The sequence below is a fragment of the Pieris napi genome, chromosome 11 (assembly GCF_905475465.1).
Source record: "Pieris napi chromosome 11, ilPieNapi1.2, whole genome shotgun sequence".
Classification (NCBI taxonomy): Eukaryota; Metazoa; Arthropoda; class Insecta; order Lepidoptera; family Pieridae; genus Pieris; species Pieris napi.
Window position 1 is genome coordinate 913,064 of NC_062244.1, and position 16,861 is coordinate 929,924.

At 32.9% G+C, this 16,861-nt stretch overlaps 3 protein-coding genes and 1 non-coding gene across 4 annotated transcripts; 2 read left to right on the forward strand and 2 right to left on the reverse strand.

The window, feature by feature from the left end:
* Positions 1-2,813: 2,813 nt before the first annotated feature.
* On the forward strand, positions 2,814-4,828 carry LOC125053984 (60S acidic ribosomal protein P2). Its single transcript, XM_047655628.1, has 5 exons — positions 2,814-2,955; positions 3,178-3,350; positions 3,799-3,891; positions 4,252-4,335; positions 4,742-4,828. Exons 2-4 carry the CDS (start codon positions 3,179-3,181, stop codon positions 4,320-4,322), a joined length of 336 nt encoding a protein of 111 aa, XP_047511584.1. The 5' UTR covers positions 2,814-2,955; position 3,178; the 3' UTR covers positions 4,323-4,335; positions 4,742-4,828.
* On the forward strand, positions 4,117-4,189 carry LOC125054246. The gene has a single exon (XR_007117689.1). It is a non-coding gene; the product is annotated as a small nucleolar RNA Me28S-Am982 (small nucleolar RNA).
* A 1,261-nt stretch (positions 4,829-6,089) lies between the features above and the next one.
* On the reverse strand, positions 6,090-7,251 carry LOC125053851 (17-beta-hydroxysteroid dehydrogenase 14-like). Its single transcript, XM_047655442.1, has one exon. It carries the CDS (start codon positions 6,880-6,882, stop codon positions 6,139-6,141), a length of 744 nt encoding a protein of 247 aa, XP_047511398.1. The 5' UTR covers positions 6,883-7,251; the 3' UTR covers positions 6,090-6,138.
* Positions 7,252-7,587: 336 nt separating this feature from the next.
* On the reverse strand, positions 7,588-13,935 carry LOC125053849 (retinaldehyde-binding protein 1-like). The gene is made up of 7 exons (XM_047655441.1): positions 13,810-13,935; positions 12,260-12,407; positions 11,388-11,538; positions 10,354-10,458; positions 9,455-9,602; positions 8,821-9,037; positions 7,588-7,909 (listed from the first exon to the last, which is right to left on the reverse strand). The coding sequence occupies exons 2-7, from the start codon at positions 12,393-12,395 to the stop codon at positions 7,755-7,757; spliced, it is 912 nt and encodes a 303-aa protein (XP_047511397.1). The 5' UTR covers positions 12,396-12,407; positions 13,810-13,935; the 3' UTR covers positions 7,588-7,754.
* Between the last annotated feature and the right edge of the window lie 2,926 nt (positions 13,936-16,861).

Genomic DNA, 16,861 nt, shown 5'->3' on the forward strand with positions numbered 1-16,861 from the left:
TAAGTTTATTTTTAGAGTAATAAAATATCTATCCTTTACATATGAAAAATTAAGAACAAGACCATAATAAAAATTAAAAAGGCGCTTCACGAATTAAGTGGATAAGTTCAGGTATATGTTAAATCAAACACTTTGTTAAAAGCAGCTTAAAAGCTGGGTAACTACTGGCTTTCATTGTTTAAAACATGAGCTTATAACTTAGATAACATTAAGGCAGCCTACGCACTGGCGACCATAGACGCGGCCAGGCCGCCGCGGCCATGGTCGCCGGTGCGTAGGCAAGCGCGACATGCAGACGGCATCGCGTGGCATCAAATTAGATGCCGCGGTCAACGGTGGCCGCTGGTCGCTGGCCGCTAAGTGCGTAGGGGCTATAGCGATGGCCATATAAAGTCCAGAATTCACTGGCCGCCGCGGCCAGGTCGCGGCGACCATGGTCGCCAGTGCGTAGGCAGCCTAAGGGTAGAGAGGTTGAGACGCTGGTTTAACAAAAAACTAACTTGACTTATTGAAGAGTTCGTAAATCTATGTGACACATGTTATTGGACATTATGAGAAACGAAAATGTTAAATTCCAAATTGAGTGTGGGAAAAATTAAAGGGATTTTTGGCTTTAAGTGTTGATGGTTAACATTTTGTTTACGCTTTTAATTATTAACTTAAATATATATAGGTATGTAACTTAGCTAATATTAGGTTACGTGACTCAAGTTACAACAATTAATATTATGCATTTTCAACCTAAGATCCATATCATCCAAAACATGATAGATGATATAGATAGATGATACAATAAGATCTGAACAATGCACTGAGAAAAATCAGAGAAATAGAAAAATATGGAAAAGGCTTTTACCTTAAAAGAACCATACAATACTAGACCGCTAAAAAAACTAACTTTAATTTAAGTTACAACTTATACTAACACTACTAATCCTCATATTAAGATAACATTTCTAATCTATCATAATCTATCTAATCAATTTTTGTATGGATTTTAAAGCTCTAATAATCTCTTTATTAATGAATAATAAAGCTCTTATAATAATAAAGTATCTTTGAGCCAAATTTTGATTGAAATTGCCGAAAGCAAATATTTATCAACACTTATATGAATTAATAAATATTTATACTCATTCCGCGATGAAAGCCACAATCAACAGAAAAATTTAAAATTCAATTTTCGTAACAACCTCGACAAGCGATTTCCCTTATGTATATGAAATATCCCATATTCCATGATTTAGCAAAATGATTGACTACAACGCCTAATCACCAACAACAACAACCTCTAGACCTCAAATCTTTCGTGATCTTTTTCATAGTAGATCACCTAGCTTTCTGCGACACACGCCGTCGAGTTTTAGGTATATATCTGGTTTCTCACGATATACTTCATCGTAATATGCTGTATTAAAAGATCCATTGGTGCTGAATTTCAGGGTTGAGAAGCACACGTTCCACCCTAAACCTACACAGACCTAAATGCCTATTTCAATTTAGAATAATCTAGAAAGATTGCCAGATTGCACGTTTGATAAAAAACGTAACCTATTTTTACATTGTTAAGTAAATAAAAAATGTTAATAGCAGTTCGTAAACGTTCATAAATAAATAAACAGATGCATTGATGTTTTCAGAACATAAACAGTATTGAATTAAGGTTTATATAAAAAACATTAATTTAAATGATAATACAATTAATTCTTCATATTTATCAAAATATTTTGTGCACAAAAGAAACGTTTTGTTATATTTTTTCTTGTGTCGCCTTTTAATTCTTTTTCATTATTCCAATTTGACGGTAAGGGATAGGAGAATTATGTCACCAATTACCTAATAATTACTATAAAATATAGTCTATGAAAGTAATTATTCTCGCTTAAATTCAAGAGCCGGATAACGTTGTATTCATTAGTACCTACAAATCAAAACTAAGCGATATAAGGACAAGACCAACAAGAAGAAATATAACAAAACGTTTCTTTTGTGCACAAATTAATTTATTGTCAGAGTTGAATTATTCGTTTGTCGAGATTATCGCGGAGCTAATGTTCGGCGATTTATCTTTTGGGAAATCCAACTGAAACACTGTTTATTGCTTCTATTTCGTAATACTTATTTTTAAACTTATCATTGGTCGCTACGGACTTTTATTTTTTACCTGATTTTTATTTAGGTAATTCATGATGTATTTGAATGATGAATTTAAATTTGGCATGGATTCTTGTAGACCATGGGTGCTCTTATTGTTGATCTATCCATGAAAAGTCGTGCAGTATTCAAAATCGCAATGTTAAAATGATAAAATAATACATAGTTTCATATGAAAATATTTAACAGCGCTTCGTGGGCATATTGGGAACTAAACGGAACATACTTGGTTCGGTTTTCGTTCGCACACATTCAATACTATTCTACAAAAGTTGTTATACATATGACAGCAATTAAAATGTTTTGAGTATTCTATCAACAACAAACCAAATTTAGATTCAAAAACAATGAAATCCGAAAAAAAGTATTTGCGAAGAATTCTTGGTACCTATCTAACTCATAACTCATGATATATTTTGCAATAATTCAACTCTAATCACTTAACGTATTATTGCGCCACCTAGGTTATGTTTTTGAAACTACGGCAATGTTGATTAATGCGAATAAAAAGATCTTGTTATACATTGTTATTTATACTTAATTAATTTACGTTACTGCTAATGACTAAGGAAATGCATTGTATTAATTTACATTATTGATACTATAAGCCAATATTGACAGTTAAGCTACGATATAACTTTGAAAGCTGACAAATGATAAATGACAATTGACAGTCTACTTAAACGTCTTGCCAACTTCGCGATATTCCTGATTCCACCACCATCTCTCTTTTGCTTTGACATTTCGTTCAAGTAAACGTTTATTTTACGGCACTACACGTTTCGTGTCATAAGACTTAAAGTAAGTTAAAATTAATTAAAATAATTATAAAACTGATCTTATAGTGTGTTTCCGTGCATTTAATAAAGTTGTTATATGTTAAAAGTGATTATATTTCCAAGATTAGCTTGGATGAAAAGTGCGCGTTAAAAAATAACCTTATTTTACAAATCTTTCGATAGTACTATTTAGGATTTCACGCATCTTTATGGTTCAAGAGTTAAACGGCTAATTAAATTTCAGAATGCGTTACGTGGCCGCGTATTTGTTAGCCGTTTTGGGCGGTAAGGCGTCACCAGCCGCAGCTGATATCGAAAAGATCCTCAGCTCAGTCGGTATCGAAGCTGACTCCGAGAAACTGAAGAATGTTATCTCGAAGTTGGAGGGCAAGACTGTCGATGACTTGATCGCTGAAGGTAAGTTTTTTTTAGATCTAATTCTTACCATGTGTTTACATGCTTGTATTTTGAAACACACCGGCCTAACCTAATACTTGTGTTAAAATTATTGATAAATACTTATCAAATTATATGTGCGTTCTTATGTTCTATCACTAAAAATTACCATGAGGTCGTAGCACGGCTTGGTGGTGTGGTAAGATACTGTACGACTGCGTTATAAGCTAAATCCATAATTTTTGTACCCTTGTTAATCTAACACTCGCCAACCGTTTCTTTTTGATAAAATGTTCGGGTTAAATCTAAGCTAAAACCACCTAAACTTATTACTTTATGATGATATTCAATAAACACCATCTTTCGGCTGAATAGCATTGATGTTAATTTCATATCTGATGTTAATATTAAATGTCCTTTTTCATAAGAAATGAAACACTGAAACTAATTACAAATTTGTTCATTTTAGGGCGTGAGAAGCTCTCTTCGATGCCAGCTGGTGGTGCAGCGCCGGCCGCTGCTGCAGCTGCTGCCCCTGCTGCTGCTGCTGAGGAAAAGAAAGGTAAATTACTGGGTTACTTTATTTATGTATGATGAAAATATGTGGATTATTAACGCCTAAGACATACAAAGATTTTGCCTTTATCTGTTAAAAAGTAGTACATAGAAAAATATTTTGCATTGGCGATCATTTAGTTAAATTATTGATTTTTAATGGCGAAATGGGGATGTCTTAAAACTTAACTGATTGTTAACTTCTAAACAAAACATTTAAATTTAATTATTATTTACATGATGATTAACATTATCACCATCTTTCGACTGAGAAACAGTGCTGTTATTTACATGTTACTGATAAAGCTTTAATTTAATTTGTAATCTACTTTGAATGAACAATATTTAATATTCCCAATATTTGCAGAAGAGAAAGAGGCAAAGAAGGAAGAGTCTGAATCTGAGGATGAGGACATGGGCTTCGGTCTCTTTGACTAGGTACAACAAACAGGTACAATTGTTTTTTTGTTTTTATTAATTCATAAATATGTAATGTTATTGAACTTTTTAAGATATTAACTTATCGTCGAGAAGCTTGGCTAACATAAAAAGAAACATGTTTAATGAAAACAGTATGATTTGGCTCTGAAGTCATTCATAAACAGCCTGATTTGTTGATATGGCCTACTTTTAGGGTAAATTTAAAAAACAATGTGTTTTATAAAACAACAGTCATACTTATCAACCCATTTTTTTATCTCATTTAAGATTTTAATTTAAATTATCTATAATTCTTCTGGTTTACAAAATTACCATGTTCTTGAAGGTTCCATGCATGGTTAAGCATATTTCTTGATTAACTTATCTATTCAGTCAGTCCTTATATATTGTTTAACATATACCTCTTATTGTTTCAGCTGACGCGGAGTACGCGGTTTTTATTCCAATTTTTGGTATAAGAGTAACAGTGAGAATGTTTCTATGAAATATATCTTGCTTACATATTGCTGATGTTTTATTTAAACCAAATTATAGTATATATCGCCGTGCCCCGGGGAAAAGTCGTAAAAGCAAAATCTATATTTTTTTTCAGGAAAAATAAAAGAAGGTAATGCTATTACTACTACGATGCTAGTACATTACATATTTCAAATGAAACCTATTTAAACATTGTCGTTGTGTATTTAGTGTAAATAGTTAAAAAATAACTAAATATACATTACATAATAATTAATTCAGTGACACAGTAACCACACATTACAACGCGACGGCACGTTGGACGACTGTTTAGAACTATAAATCTATTACCACTTCGCGGAAACTACCCTTTATACGTTTTTAAAATGTCGCATTATCTTTATTATTATTTGGTAGAAAAACAATATAAACTTATCTATCTTTATGGTTGTTGGGATCTGTTTCAGGGGAGGTAAACAAGTATTGTTATATCCTTGTGTTTTTTACAATAAAATGTTTTGCAAAAATTATGAAAATAATTACAGTTATATTACCCAAGGAAGTCAAAAATGAAAAACATTAAAATATGTAGTCGTATTAGTGCGTAACGATTTTGTTCCCCAGGACAAGCGATATGATAGATAGCCCAGGGTTGGCAGCTAGTTTTCAAAGTAATTTATCAAAATATCACCTCACAAATTATCGGCCCGAAAAGAGGTGCACGACAAACAATCTATATTATGGACTTATTACTAATTGAGAATTTGACCGGTCCGATGTGAGGTATCCGATCAAAGCTGTTGGTGTCTGTTGTCCATTTTCTATTATAACGGTGTTGCGTCAGAGGAGTATAGGTATTGGTTATGCGGGGTATAGGGAGTGCAATGGATATGTAACAAGCGTGAACACGGCTCGTGGATTCAAGTCCCACATCTGTTTTAACGTGTGGATTTAGATGTACGGTGACAGGAACATGAGGTCTAAAAATCCAGTTGTAAACTTTCTAAGGCCCAAACGGTTGTAGCGTTGCTGGATTAAAATAGAGAAAACCACACAAAATATTTTTGTTTTCTACTTTATTTAATATAAATCATTTACTAGTTATACATAATAATAGAGTAAGCTATGTATTATCTAAAGATAACTCACGGTTATCTAATTTATAAAAAAATCCTTAACATTATAAGATAGTATGTTTACGCGAGTAGATTAAAATAATTTTATGGCAAACATCTAAAGCATTGTTGAATAATTTATAATAAATCTGCTATTGTACCATTTATGTAAGATAATTATTTTTATATGATATAATGATGTACTGTTGTTTACATAATACATATAATGTTAATGGTACCAATTAGTTCTTTAATGACATTCCATTGTCTGTAACATATATAGAACCAGTTATTCCCTTAGCCTTCTCACTAGCAAGGAATAAAGCAAGATCTGCTATTTCTTCTGGCTCAGATATTCTATCCAGCGCTGTCTTTTGCTTGAAAGCCTCCCACGGAATGGGTGTGCCAGTATTTTCCAGAATATCGGTACGAACTGGCCCAGGGCTTATTACATTTACCCTAACTTTATGAGGCGCTAGCTCCAGGGCAACATCCTTTGAGAAATGGTTTAATGCAGCTTTAGAACAAGAGTACATCATCAGAACTGGTACGGAGGTTGTCCTCTCACCGCCAATACTGGATATATTAATAATATTTCCTTTAGTAGCAATTAAATGTGGAGCGGCCAATTTAGTCAAGTGCACAATAGCTTTAAAATTAACGTTCATTACTTCGTCGTATGATTTTAATATATCTCCAACTAAAACGCTACCCATTGTTGACGTTCCAGCGTTGTTAACTAAAATATCAATTTTACCGAATTCCTTGATGGTTTCGTCGACAATTCGTACTATGTCTTCCTCCTTGGCTAGTTCTGCTTTGATAATAAGAGGATTTTTGCATCTGGCGGCCACGGCATTTAATTTGGTCTCATTCCGACCAACCATTACTACTTGAGCTCCTTCGCTGCTAAATTTCTCAGCGATTGCGGCTCCGATACCAGAACTCGCCCCCGTCACTATCACGACTTTCTCGTTGAAACTCATTGCACTTAAAGTTATCAATACGTGTTACTTCGACACTATTCCAGAGGACACTGAACTGTGAACAGACAATTATATCAACGAAGCTCCGCCTTCACCTTGAAATACGTGTACAAGGAATTAATCTAGGTACTTGCTTCGAAATCAATCGCAAACAATTATTGCATGTACCTACTATGCAGTATTTGTTTAATATTGTCCTATACGTCATAAATATTTGGCACTTCCAAAAATAAATTGTTACGTAACTACAGATAGAAGCGTGTGGTATATTATCGTAAAGGAAAATATAGCCATTTAATATATTCGTAAAATGAAAAATTTTCGAACACCAAAACTACCTACTGGTACATCAATTACAAAAATACAAAGGTATACTTAATGATAGTTTTATAATTTTTTTATGGTAAACCTTTCTTATCACAGCGTAAATTGATCGAATCGATAAACGATAACAGTGTGTGTCGGTAATATTTAATTTAAAATTAATATATCTATTAATCCGCATTTCCGCGTATATTTTCCGGTGATTGATAATTACAGCCATACCTACCACTTATACTTGTAAGCATCATTCTGTCCTTCAACTTCAAATATATTTTTTTATAGTATGTAGTATATACTGTATACCAAGAATTCTAAGTATACGCTGTTTATAGAGTCGCGGGAGTGTTACTACAAAATTTATCATTTATAAAAATGCAATAGTAGTTTTTAATGTGATTTATTTCTCAAAAGCTCCTAATGTTTTATAAAATACACAGTAGAAGCATCAATAACACATCAAGGGATTTTATAAGGTATGTTTAAAGTTAAAACTATTTTTGCCTTTTATTATCTTAAAAAATTACTGTACAGTTGTATTTCATGCGTTTTCAATCTATTTCAAGCTTTTTAAATGACCCTTCTAAGCCGCCAAATATGTCCGAAATAGTTTTTGCCTTTCCTTTTCTCAGCGCTTCTGTCACTCGTTTATTGTTTTCATTCTCAAAAAACGCTTTATTAGCCAGTAACTTCTTTAATACGTCATCTGAAAAGATATAATATTCTTAGTTGTGTGAATATAAATCGTAACTCTGAAGTAACGCCTGAAAGTTTTTGAGTGAATTGAACTAATAGCCTACTGTTGAGTCACGGATGTATGTAGGTATGCTTCTAATAAAACGCCGTTTCTCCACAATTATTTTAAAAGTATGTTCAATATAACCAAATCTTTTAAAAAGTTTGGTCCCTGTGGCAGTGTACCTTAAAAGTTTAATGCTGGCAGCATTTCCTCGCTGTATTGCGACACTTATTCGTTGTTGTTGCGATACCGGTACTACCAGGCGCTAACTTAAATCTTTAATTAGCGCCGGTGCAGTTTGCATCCTAGAACCCCACGATCTCCCAAATAGTCTCTACTCTAAAGGTAACAAAAACAAAGTTGGAGGAAAGACTTATATTTGAGCCGTATATATATATTTTTTAAATCTTTTATAAGTTAGAATTTTAAAAAAAAGTGCTTGCGTACAAAGTACACATGTCAGAAGTGAAACTTCTTTGTGAATTAATTATTACTAAGGTAAAAGCCCCGATAGATGATAATGTACCAGTATATGATCACTCCATGTATTTTTATATCTATATTCACACTGTATACGTGCTAATGATAATAAATATGAATAAAAAATCTGCGTTTACTGCACGAAACGTTATGCGACAGAATTGCCATCTAAAGTTCTAATATGTAACTACTAAACGAATACATCAACCAATAGCGTGTATTTTTTCTCCATCTCCCTTTCTCTCTCAATCGCTTTCTCCCTTTTCTTCGACAAAAACGTTGCACATCTTCGTGACTCGTGTAAACGAAATGATAATAAAATGTTATTATCATTTCGTTTCATCCTTAAAAATTTTACCCCCAAACGCCTAAAGAAGTTTCACTTCAAAAACAATTACCTTTGCATTCCAAAATTGTTTTGTAGGTCCCACCGGAATCTTTTGGGAGACCTTCAATCGGGATCCACTGCTGTAAAGTATCTGATCCAGTTGTATGGACTCGAAGCATTTCCATTAACTCCTTCTTCATAAACGGCTTCATCATCATTACGAGTTTATCCACCCAGGATGGAGCATTAACAAAGTGCATGCCTTTAAATCGTACTAACATAGTTTCCTGAAAATAGATAACTAAAGAAACATACTCGTAGGTACTTGATTCACACTCTAAGTAGGGCTGCCAACGTACGTAATCAATGCTTCTTCTGATATATATACTTAATACTTTATTTCCAATATGTAAATTAAAGTATAATTTAAGAAGTAAGAGAGAACTGAATTTATAACTGTTAGGGGGCTGATCAAGTATTACGTAAGCACTAGGGGGGTCATTGATTTTCTTATTTGGTGATTACGTCAACAGTAGGTAATTTATTTACTTTTTTACACATATTACCCACACATTGTCTATGCTTGAAAACGAAATGTATTTTCGAGGATACATACAAAAATTAATACGTACTCAAAGATTTGGCAAGCCCCGGAACCAAGGATGGAACACTAGGATGCTCAGATATAAAAATGTGTAAATTACCTGCAAATAATATAAAAACTGTTGTAGACTCTGCAAGTCAATCCTGGCCAGGTGCCCCAAAGACATTCCTTTGAAATCCACTACCATACAAAATCCTGGCCAAGTCCCTTCCTCATACTGCCAGAGATCTACCACCATCAATGTAGCCCTGAAAAAGGTTATTTGCTCAAGACTTTGTTACACTCCCGAACCCTCTCTGCGCGATAGGGACAATCACGGGTTATTGTCTCCTTAACATATTTTTGTCCTAGGCGCGACAGACAGCCCCTTGTGCAGAGGCTGTTTCAGCCCAGAGGAATCAGTCACCTATCAGGCTAAACAAAATGCAGAAATCCTCGGAACAGTGAGGTCGCTCCGTGAAGTCTGCGAAGTACCCAGGAGGATTCTGTGCTTTTGGAAGGAGTTAGGCTGGCTTAGTTAGCCAGGACTACGCACAACGGACCTATTGAGTATTATACTCCATATTTCGCGCTATACTCCAAAAATTGTTAAGCCATGGCTGTAAGAATATTTAATCACCTTCCTAGAAATTATAGATCGTTGCCATGTAATGTTTTCAAGGGGAAGGTGATTAGGTTTTTAAAGTCAAGGTGCTTTTATAGCGTGACCGAATATTTAGAACATAAGTTTAACAATTACTCATAAATGACTTGTCTTCTTATTATGACATTTGCATGCCTGTTTATGTATGGCTGATTGTGCGGACTTTTCTTGTTGTTCGATTTTTTTTTTATTTTGTACCACTATCATGGCAAATAAAGGATTTATTTATTATTATTATTTAATTATTATTGAGAGTCTAAGTGCGGAAACTGAGTCCACAAACCATAACCCTCTCCGTGTTCTTTTTAAAATGTAAAGACGCACCTATAAATGAGAGAAATAAAATGGAAACTTACTTTACAGCTGCACTGAACACAAATAACTTCGGGTCATAGTTTATCATATGTGAGTAAAAAATAGCATAGCCTTCTTTTGTGCGTGTCGGTAGAGGGCAGATCAATCTGAAAAAGAAAACGGAGTTTATTTTATTCGTATTTTCTTTCCTTAACTGCAAAATATTAAATAATCTAATATATAGTATTGTCTTTTATTGACATAACCTTTACACATTTAAAGAAAATACTTTTTAACCGGATTAATGTTATGTATTACTAGCAAACTCGGCGAACTCCGTTTCGCCACCAGGTGGCTTCGTTTTATGTAACATTTCGTTTGGTGATCCCGCTTTTCTGTTGAAATTTTTCCTGGATTTTCTTTGCTATAAACCTCACGGAGCCCGAGACCTTTCCAACGAATGCAAAACCGTGGAAATCGGTTCGTGCGTTCTGGAGTTATAGCGTCAGGAAGGAAAACCCGACTTATTTTTATATAGTAGATTATAAATTATGTATTATTATAATAATTGTAAATTTATAATAATACATAACTTTAATCCGGTTAAAAAGTTTTTTCTTTAATCTAATATAATATGTAAATCTATAATGGCTTATATATTAATATAAGGTGTGTTTGAAGTTACAGCCATAGCTTAAAAGCACCGTTGTGGTATTGTTCACAATCTTTCTTTGAAAACGAACAAAACGTAATCGAATAGTCAAACTGATAGAATAGTAACAATGTTACTTTCGTGCGAAATACTCGAGCAGCGTTACGTGGGCGTATTTGGAACTAAACGGTTGCTAACTGTAAAAAAATTTATGGAATATCTACTTATTATAAATTGTATTAAACTGAAACTTTATATATCATATAGTGCTTTTCATATTCGGCCACTATACAAATACTGTCTAGAACTATGAAAGTTTCTATTTAGACACTAATAACCACAAATCTTTTACGTTAACAATTAAATAAGTAATTACGATAATGCTTTTCGCATTTTTGTCAATATAATTGTCATTCTAACCTAGAAATAGAAAAAAGAACTTACGCTGTATTACAAATTTGTTCCACGTCTTCCACTCTTCTGTTCTTGAAGAAATTCGTGAAAAGCGTGCGTAGAGTGTAGTGTAGATCTAGCACTTGCTTGGTGACCCCGCTACTTCTCTCACAAGAGTGATAGGCGAAAATGAGATCCAGATCTGGAAAAAATAAATAATTTTACTAATCACTACTTTATATAATATTTTGGTGTGTTCAGCACATTCTTTATTGTATGAGTGGTAATAGAAATAAAAGTATCATGAATATAGAATAACAGAACAAGCTTCAGCGTGCTACTCTCATCTCTGAGTTCGTAGGTTCGATGCCTGGCTGTGCACCAATGGACTTTCTATGTGCACAAAAAACTTTCGCTCGAACGGTGAAGGAAAAAATCGTGAGGAAACTGGCTTGTCTTAGAAGCAAAAAGTAGACGGCGTGTGTCACAGGAGGCTGATCACCTACTTGTCTATTAAGATTAACATTAATCATGAAACAGATACATAAATCTAAGGCCCAGGCCTAGACTGTAGCCACTGATTTATTTTTGTATTGAATAACCCATACATTTCTGAGGTGATTTCAAGAACGTTTAGTGCACAAGTAATTTTAGTTATCTTATTTAAATAAAAACAAGTAATTATTACTATAATTATCATTTGCTGTAGAGCTTTTTTGCATATCATTCTCCTTATTATAAATAATTATATCTTCTGTCATTTAAGAATGCATGACAGTTGTTTTCTTATAATTGTTCGTGATGTTGGTATATTCAATGATATATATTTATTACTGACAAAACACACACACCGAAATACACAAAATAATATTAATAATACCTATTCAAAAATAATGGAAAAAAATAATAATAATGTTGTTTACCTGTTATGTATTTCTCAGGCAAATGTGGTTGTGTTTTCAACCATTGCCTCAGCTCCTGGACATCGCTGGAGCTGATTCCATTCTTCTTCTTGTACTCCTCTTCCAGGGAAAACTGTTGGACCTCTCCTAGTACCATTGTCTGAAGATACTGTTGTGTAATACAAAATACCTTTTAATAATAATAAGTCAAACACTGCCTGTAATTTTAGCTTATTACTACAAGTCCATTAGGTTAACACTAATAATTAAAAAACTTAACTAAAGTATACTTAATTAAAAATTTAAATATCATAATTCTATTGTTATATATGTATATTAAATTGTTTTGTAAAATATGCATTAATAAGTGAGTTTAATATTCTTATCTTAATTTCATAATTAATGCACTTTTTGTTTTCATACAATTAACGTGAAAAGTCCTTGATATAATATATGAGTATATATTATATGAGTTCATCATATACCGTGGTGTGGTCAAAACAAATCAAAACAATTTTTGGTTTTACCACTGGTGGGAATAAATGTATTTATTTACACAATAATTTATATTATACCATTTTGTGTTTATTTATTTCAAAAACTTTCATTAATAAATTTTTTACTTCACAATCTAATATTTTACACTACGTAAAAACGAAATTTATTACCGATACAAGACTGCTTTAAAGTACACAGAGATCAGCGTTGCCTATTTAGTTAGCTTAAGCGTAACTTATAACTAAGTATTACTTAAATTACGCTTTCAATAGAAATTACGTTTAAAATAAACACGACAAAGTAAGACACAATTTACATAAAGTTCAAGGTTTAATTTACAACCTTATTTCACGTTTTTGTTTGAATAACAATCTCGTTGGACAAATATTATAGACTACTTGTGCCCGCGACTTCGTCTGCGCAGGATTAAATCATTTGTCCAAATGATGTAGCGTGAAAGACATATTTTATCTACTTTAAATACCAGAAGCTATAAAAGTTTATATTTTAATTTAGGAATGAATTGGTTAATAACTAATGTGCATTTGAGATAAATTATCAATTTTTATTGTAGTAAATTGTATCACTATTTTGGCTAGAATGGCTTACAAATAAGATATATACTGTGGCGGGCTTTTTTGGTAGGACTATTTAAGATAAACATTTCCATCATACTTAACATAAGTATGTATAACTCTAGTGGTTTTGGCATCACACGCCACTTACTTGATATTTTGGAGAATTCACATAATACCTTTATAAATTGTAGCCTATGTGTTATTCTGATGTATAAGCTATATTATTGTAAAGTTTCATTAAAATCCATTCAGTAGTTTTTACGTGAAAGATTACCAAACATCCATCCATACTTACAAACTTTTGCGTTTATAATATTATTATGCATTACATAACACGAATATTTTGATAGAAACTCGAGTCTCCATTTTAGTTTTTAAAGTATACACATATTTTATTGAATCCTGCATTGTGCAATTTAGTTCAAAACACGTCCGCGGTGCGCAAAAGTTCTTCAAACAAAATATCATTACGATTAAATTTAAACTAAAACTTACTATTTTTTTCACGTAAAATCACATTTGAATCACACCACACCGGCTGACAACATGCAATCGAATGAAACTGGATTTCACGTTCGTCATGTTTGCAAAGAAATTACTGAACATTTAACTGTTTATTAAGTTTAAATGTGGTAGAAAACAAAAGACGCAGAGTTTTAAAAAACTTTTTTTGTTGGAATTTTTAAATGTTCAGTGCCTGCCACAGCGGCCGAACTCTTTGATTTATTTTAGTGTTTATTTATTTCTTTTAAATTACTTTGAAGCGCAGATTAGGTGAACTATTGATTAAATTGAAAATTTTTACTCGATCCATAGATATAGTTATTGAATTTTGACTATTATTTTTTTTAATCTTTCATAATACAGTAGAATCTCTTTAATTCGAAACTCGTTAAGTCGAAATCCTTGGTGAATTGAAAAAATGCCCATTCCGTTCCGCTGAACCCCTAAATACTCGGAATCTCGAATTATTTAGACTTTGTAACTCGAACAAATGTTATTTCCCTACGAAGTATTGATAATACATATTTATACTCTACCAGCTGACCCGACAAACGTTGTTTTGCCATGTATATTATTTCTAAGAAATAATATAGTGCAGTGTAATATATACTTGTTTTAAAAAACAGGGGTTGATCGTAGAGGGGTTTAAATTAAGGGTTCTATGTATTTTTGTATGTTGTATCATAAAAAAATAAAAAATAAAAATTGTCTAAAAATAAAAATAAAAATTGGGGTGGACACCCCTTATCACTTAAGGGTTTGAAAGATAAATAGTAGCCGATTCTCAGACTTACTGAATATGCATAAAACATTTCATAAGAATCGGTCGAGCCGTTTTGGAGGAGTATGGGAATGAACATTGTGACACGAGAAGTTTATATATTATATAGAGATAATATTTCAAAAAGGAGACTCCGTAAGTCGTAGTTAGTAAAATATATTTCTAATCTATTGTTTTTGTCTTATACACGGATGAATGAATGTATTCATTCCTTGCATACAATCGAAAAATATACTTAGAAATCGCGCTTCTGTAGGTCGAAATTTCAGCAGTTAAATCATCTGTATCTCGAAGTTCTTGTTAAGTTGAAAACTCGTATTTTGTTGCATTTCCCTACATATTTGAGCTGTAGAGATTCCTTTTTTTTTGTTATATAATAGGGGGGCAAACGAGCTTGCTTAGACTGGCCTTTTTGGGACGACCAAAAAGGGCAGTCTACGCAGCCCATAGACACCCATTTTTAGTGGGTGCGTTGCCGGCCTTTGTGGGAGGAGTAGACTCGCTTTTTTAACATTTGGAGGTCGTATCTCTGAGGGAAGACCCCCCCCCCAGCCCCGGGAGTCGATTCCACAGTTCGCTAGTATATATATTATATATATAGTATGTGTATAGTAGTCGTAGTATGTATTCCATTGTACATGTATAAATGTTAAACCTGTACACGTTTTCGAAGAACCAGCCGTGAAAGTGGTTTTTTACGAATTCGCCTTTGCAAAAGTCATATCTTTTATTTTACGTACAAATATAAATTAAAATTTTATTATAGACAATTTTTTTTTTTGTCTAAATAGTTTTGCATAGATGTTTTTGTAAAACCGATTTTTTTGCATTAGTGTGAATATATTACACCAAACAGGTTTTAATAATAGTCTAGCCATAAGTTCAAACAAATGATTTTTTTTAATGATGTAATGTAATATTATTAAAATTTATACCTACATATTGATTAAAGTCTCAGCAAAAAATAAAAAATATTTTTTTCGAAATGGCCACCACTTTTGTACAGGCCTTTAATCTGTTTGGCCAGGAAACGATGGATTTACGCACTATTTCCAAGATATTTCGCCACTGCTTGCTCCAAAGCTCCAAAGATTTTTTAAGAGACTCAATGTCGCCGTGTCGTTTAGAGCAGGCGATGTCATCTAAAACTGACCATAATTTGAAGTCTAAAGGGTTGAGGTCTCGGCTAGATGAATGCCAGTCTTCAGTTCCTATAAAGTCCGGATGTTGGTTTCAAGCCAGGCTTGGGTAGTTCGTGCCTTGTGAACAGGTGCAGAAACCTGCTGGAAAATCCACAGTATATTTTATAAAGTGTATTGCTGAGAGGTTTCACAACATGAAACCCACTTTGTAGCTACTGTAATCGAGAGAAGTTTTTAAAGTAATGTACCTGTTCTAATTTAAAAATAATTAAAAAGTTGATAAAAATAAAAGTTTTTATGTAACAGTATTTATGGCCAGACTAGTGTTAGCCAAATGTTAGACAAGCGACCTTGAAGTCGCATTTAGGTTTTTAAATAAAATCTTTTCTTAATTAACCGGCTCGATATATATAAAAAACAGGCTTTTATATCTCTATCTAGGCTCTATTTATAGATGCCAAGAGCAAATACAGATGATCGACAATCGATAGAAAATCGATTTTAATAGCTTTTAAAATAACAAAGCAAAGTATCAAAGCAAAATTCATATTTCTTTGGACACCAATAATTTAATAAATTTTTTGTATACATGTATATATATACATATTATACTTGAAAAGCCTCCGAAATTAAGATGTCAATGGCGGTTATTTAAAAGCTGAGGCTTACGAAATCTACGAAACGAAATTTAATTTTTAAGTCGTGAAGTGAGTGAGTTTGTGAAATCAAGATCGTTATGTACATATTTAGGTCAATTAATGTAATTTTTGAGTTCGTCGCATTCATACTGGCAAATAGCCGGAGGACTTAATAAAGTTACCTTTACGAACTTTGTTTCGGATCATCACATATAAACCTAGATAATATACGTTATTTACATTATTCTTAACCTACTAGTAATAATAAGAGAAGTTAATAAATAGAAAATTAAAACAAATGTAAAACGTTTGTCCCTGTGGCAGTGTACCTTTAATGCTGTCATTTCCTCGCTGTAACATACTTATTAGTTGAGCAAGGAAAACACCAGCTCTGAGGTCACCGGTACTATCTACCAAGCGCCATCTTAAATCTTTAATTAGCGCACTTGTAGACCCAAGAGTCTCTACTCCAAAGGGAACAA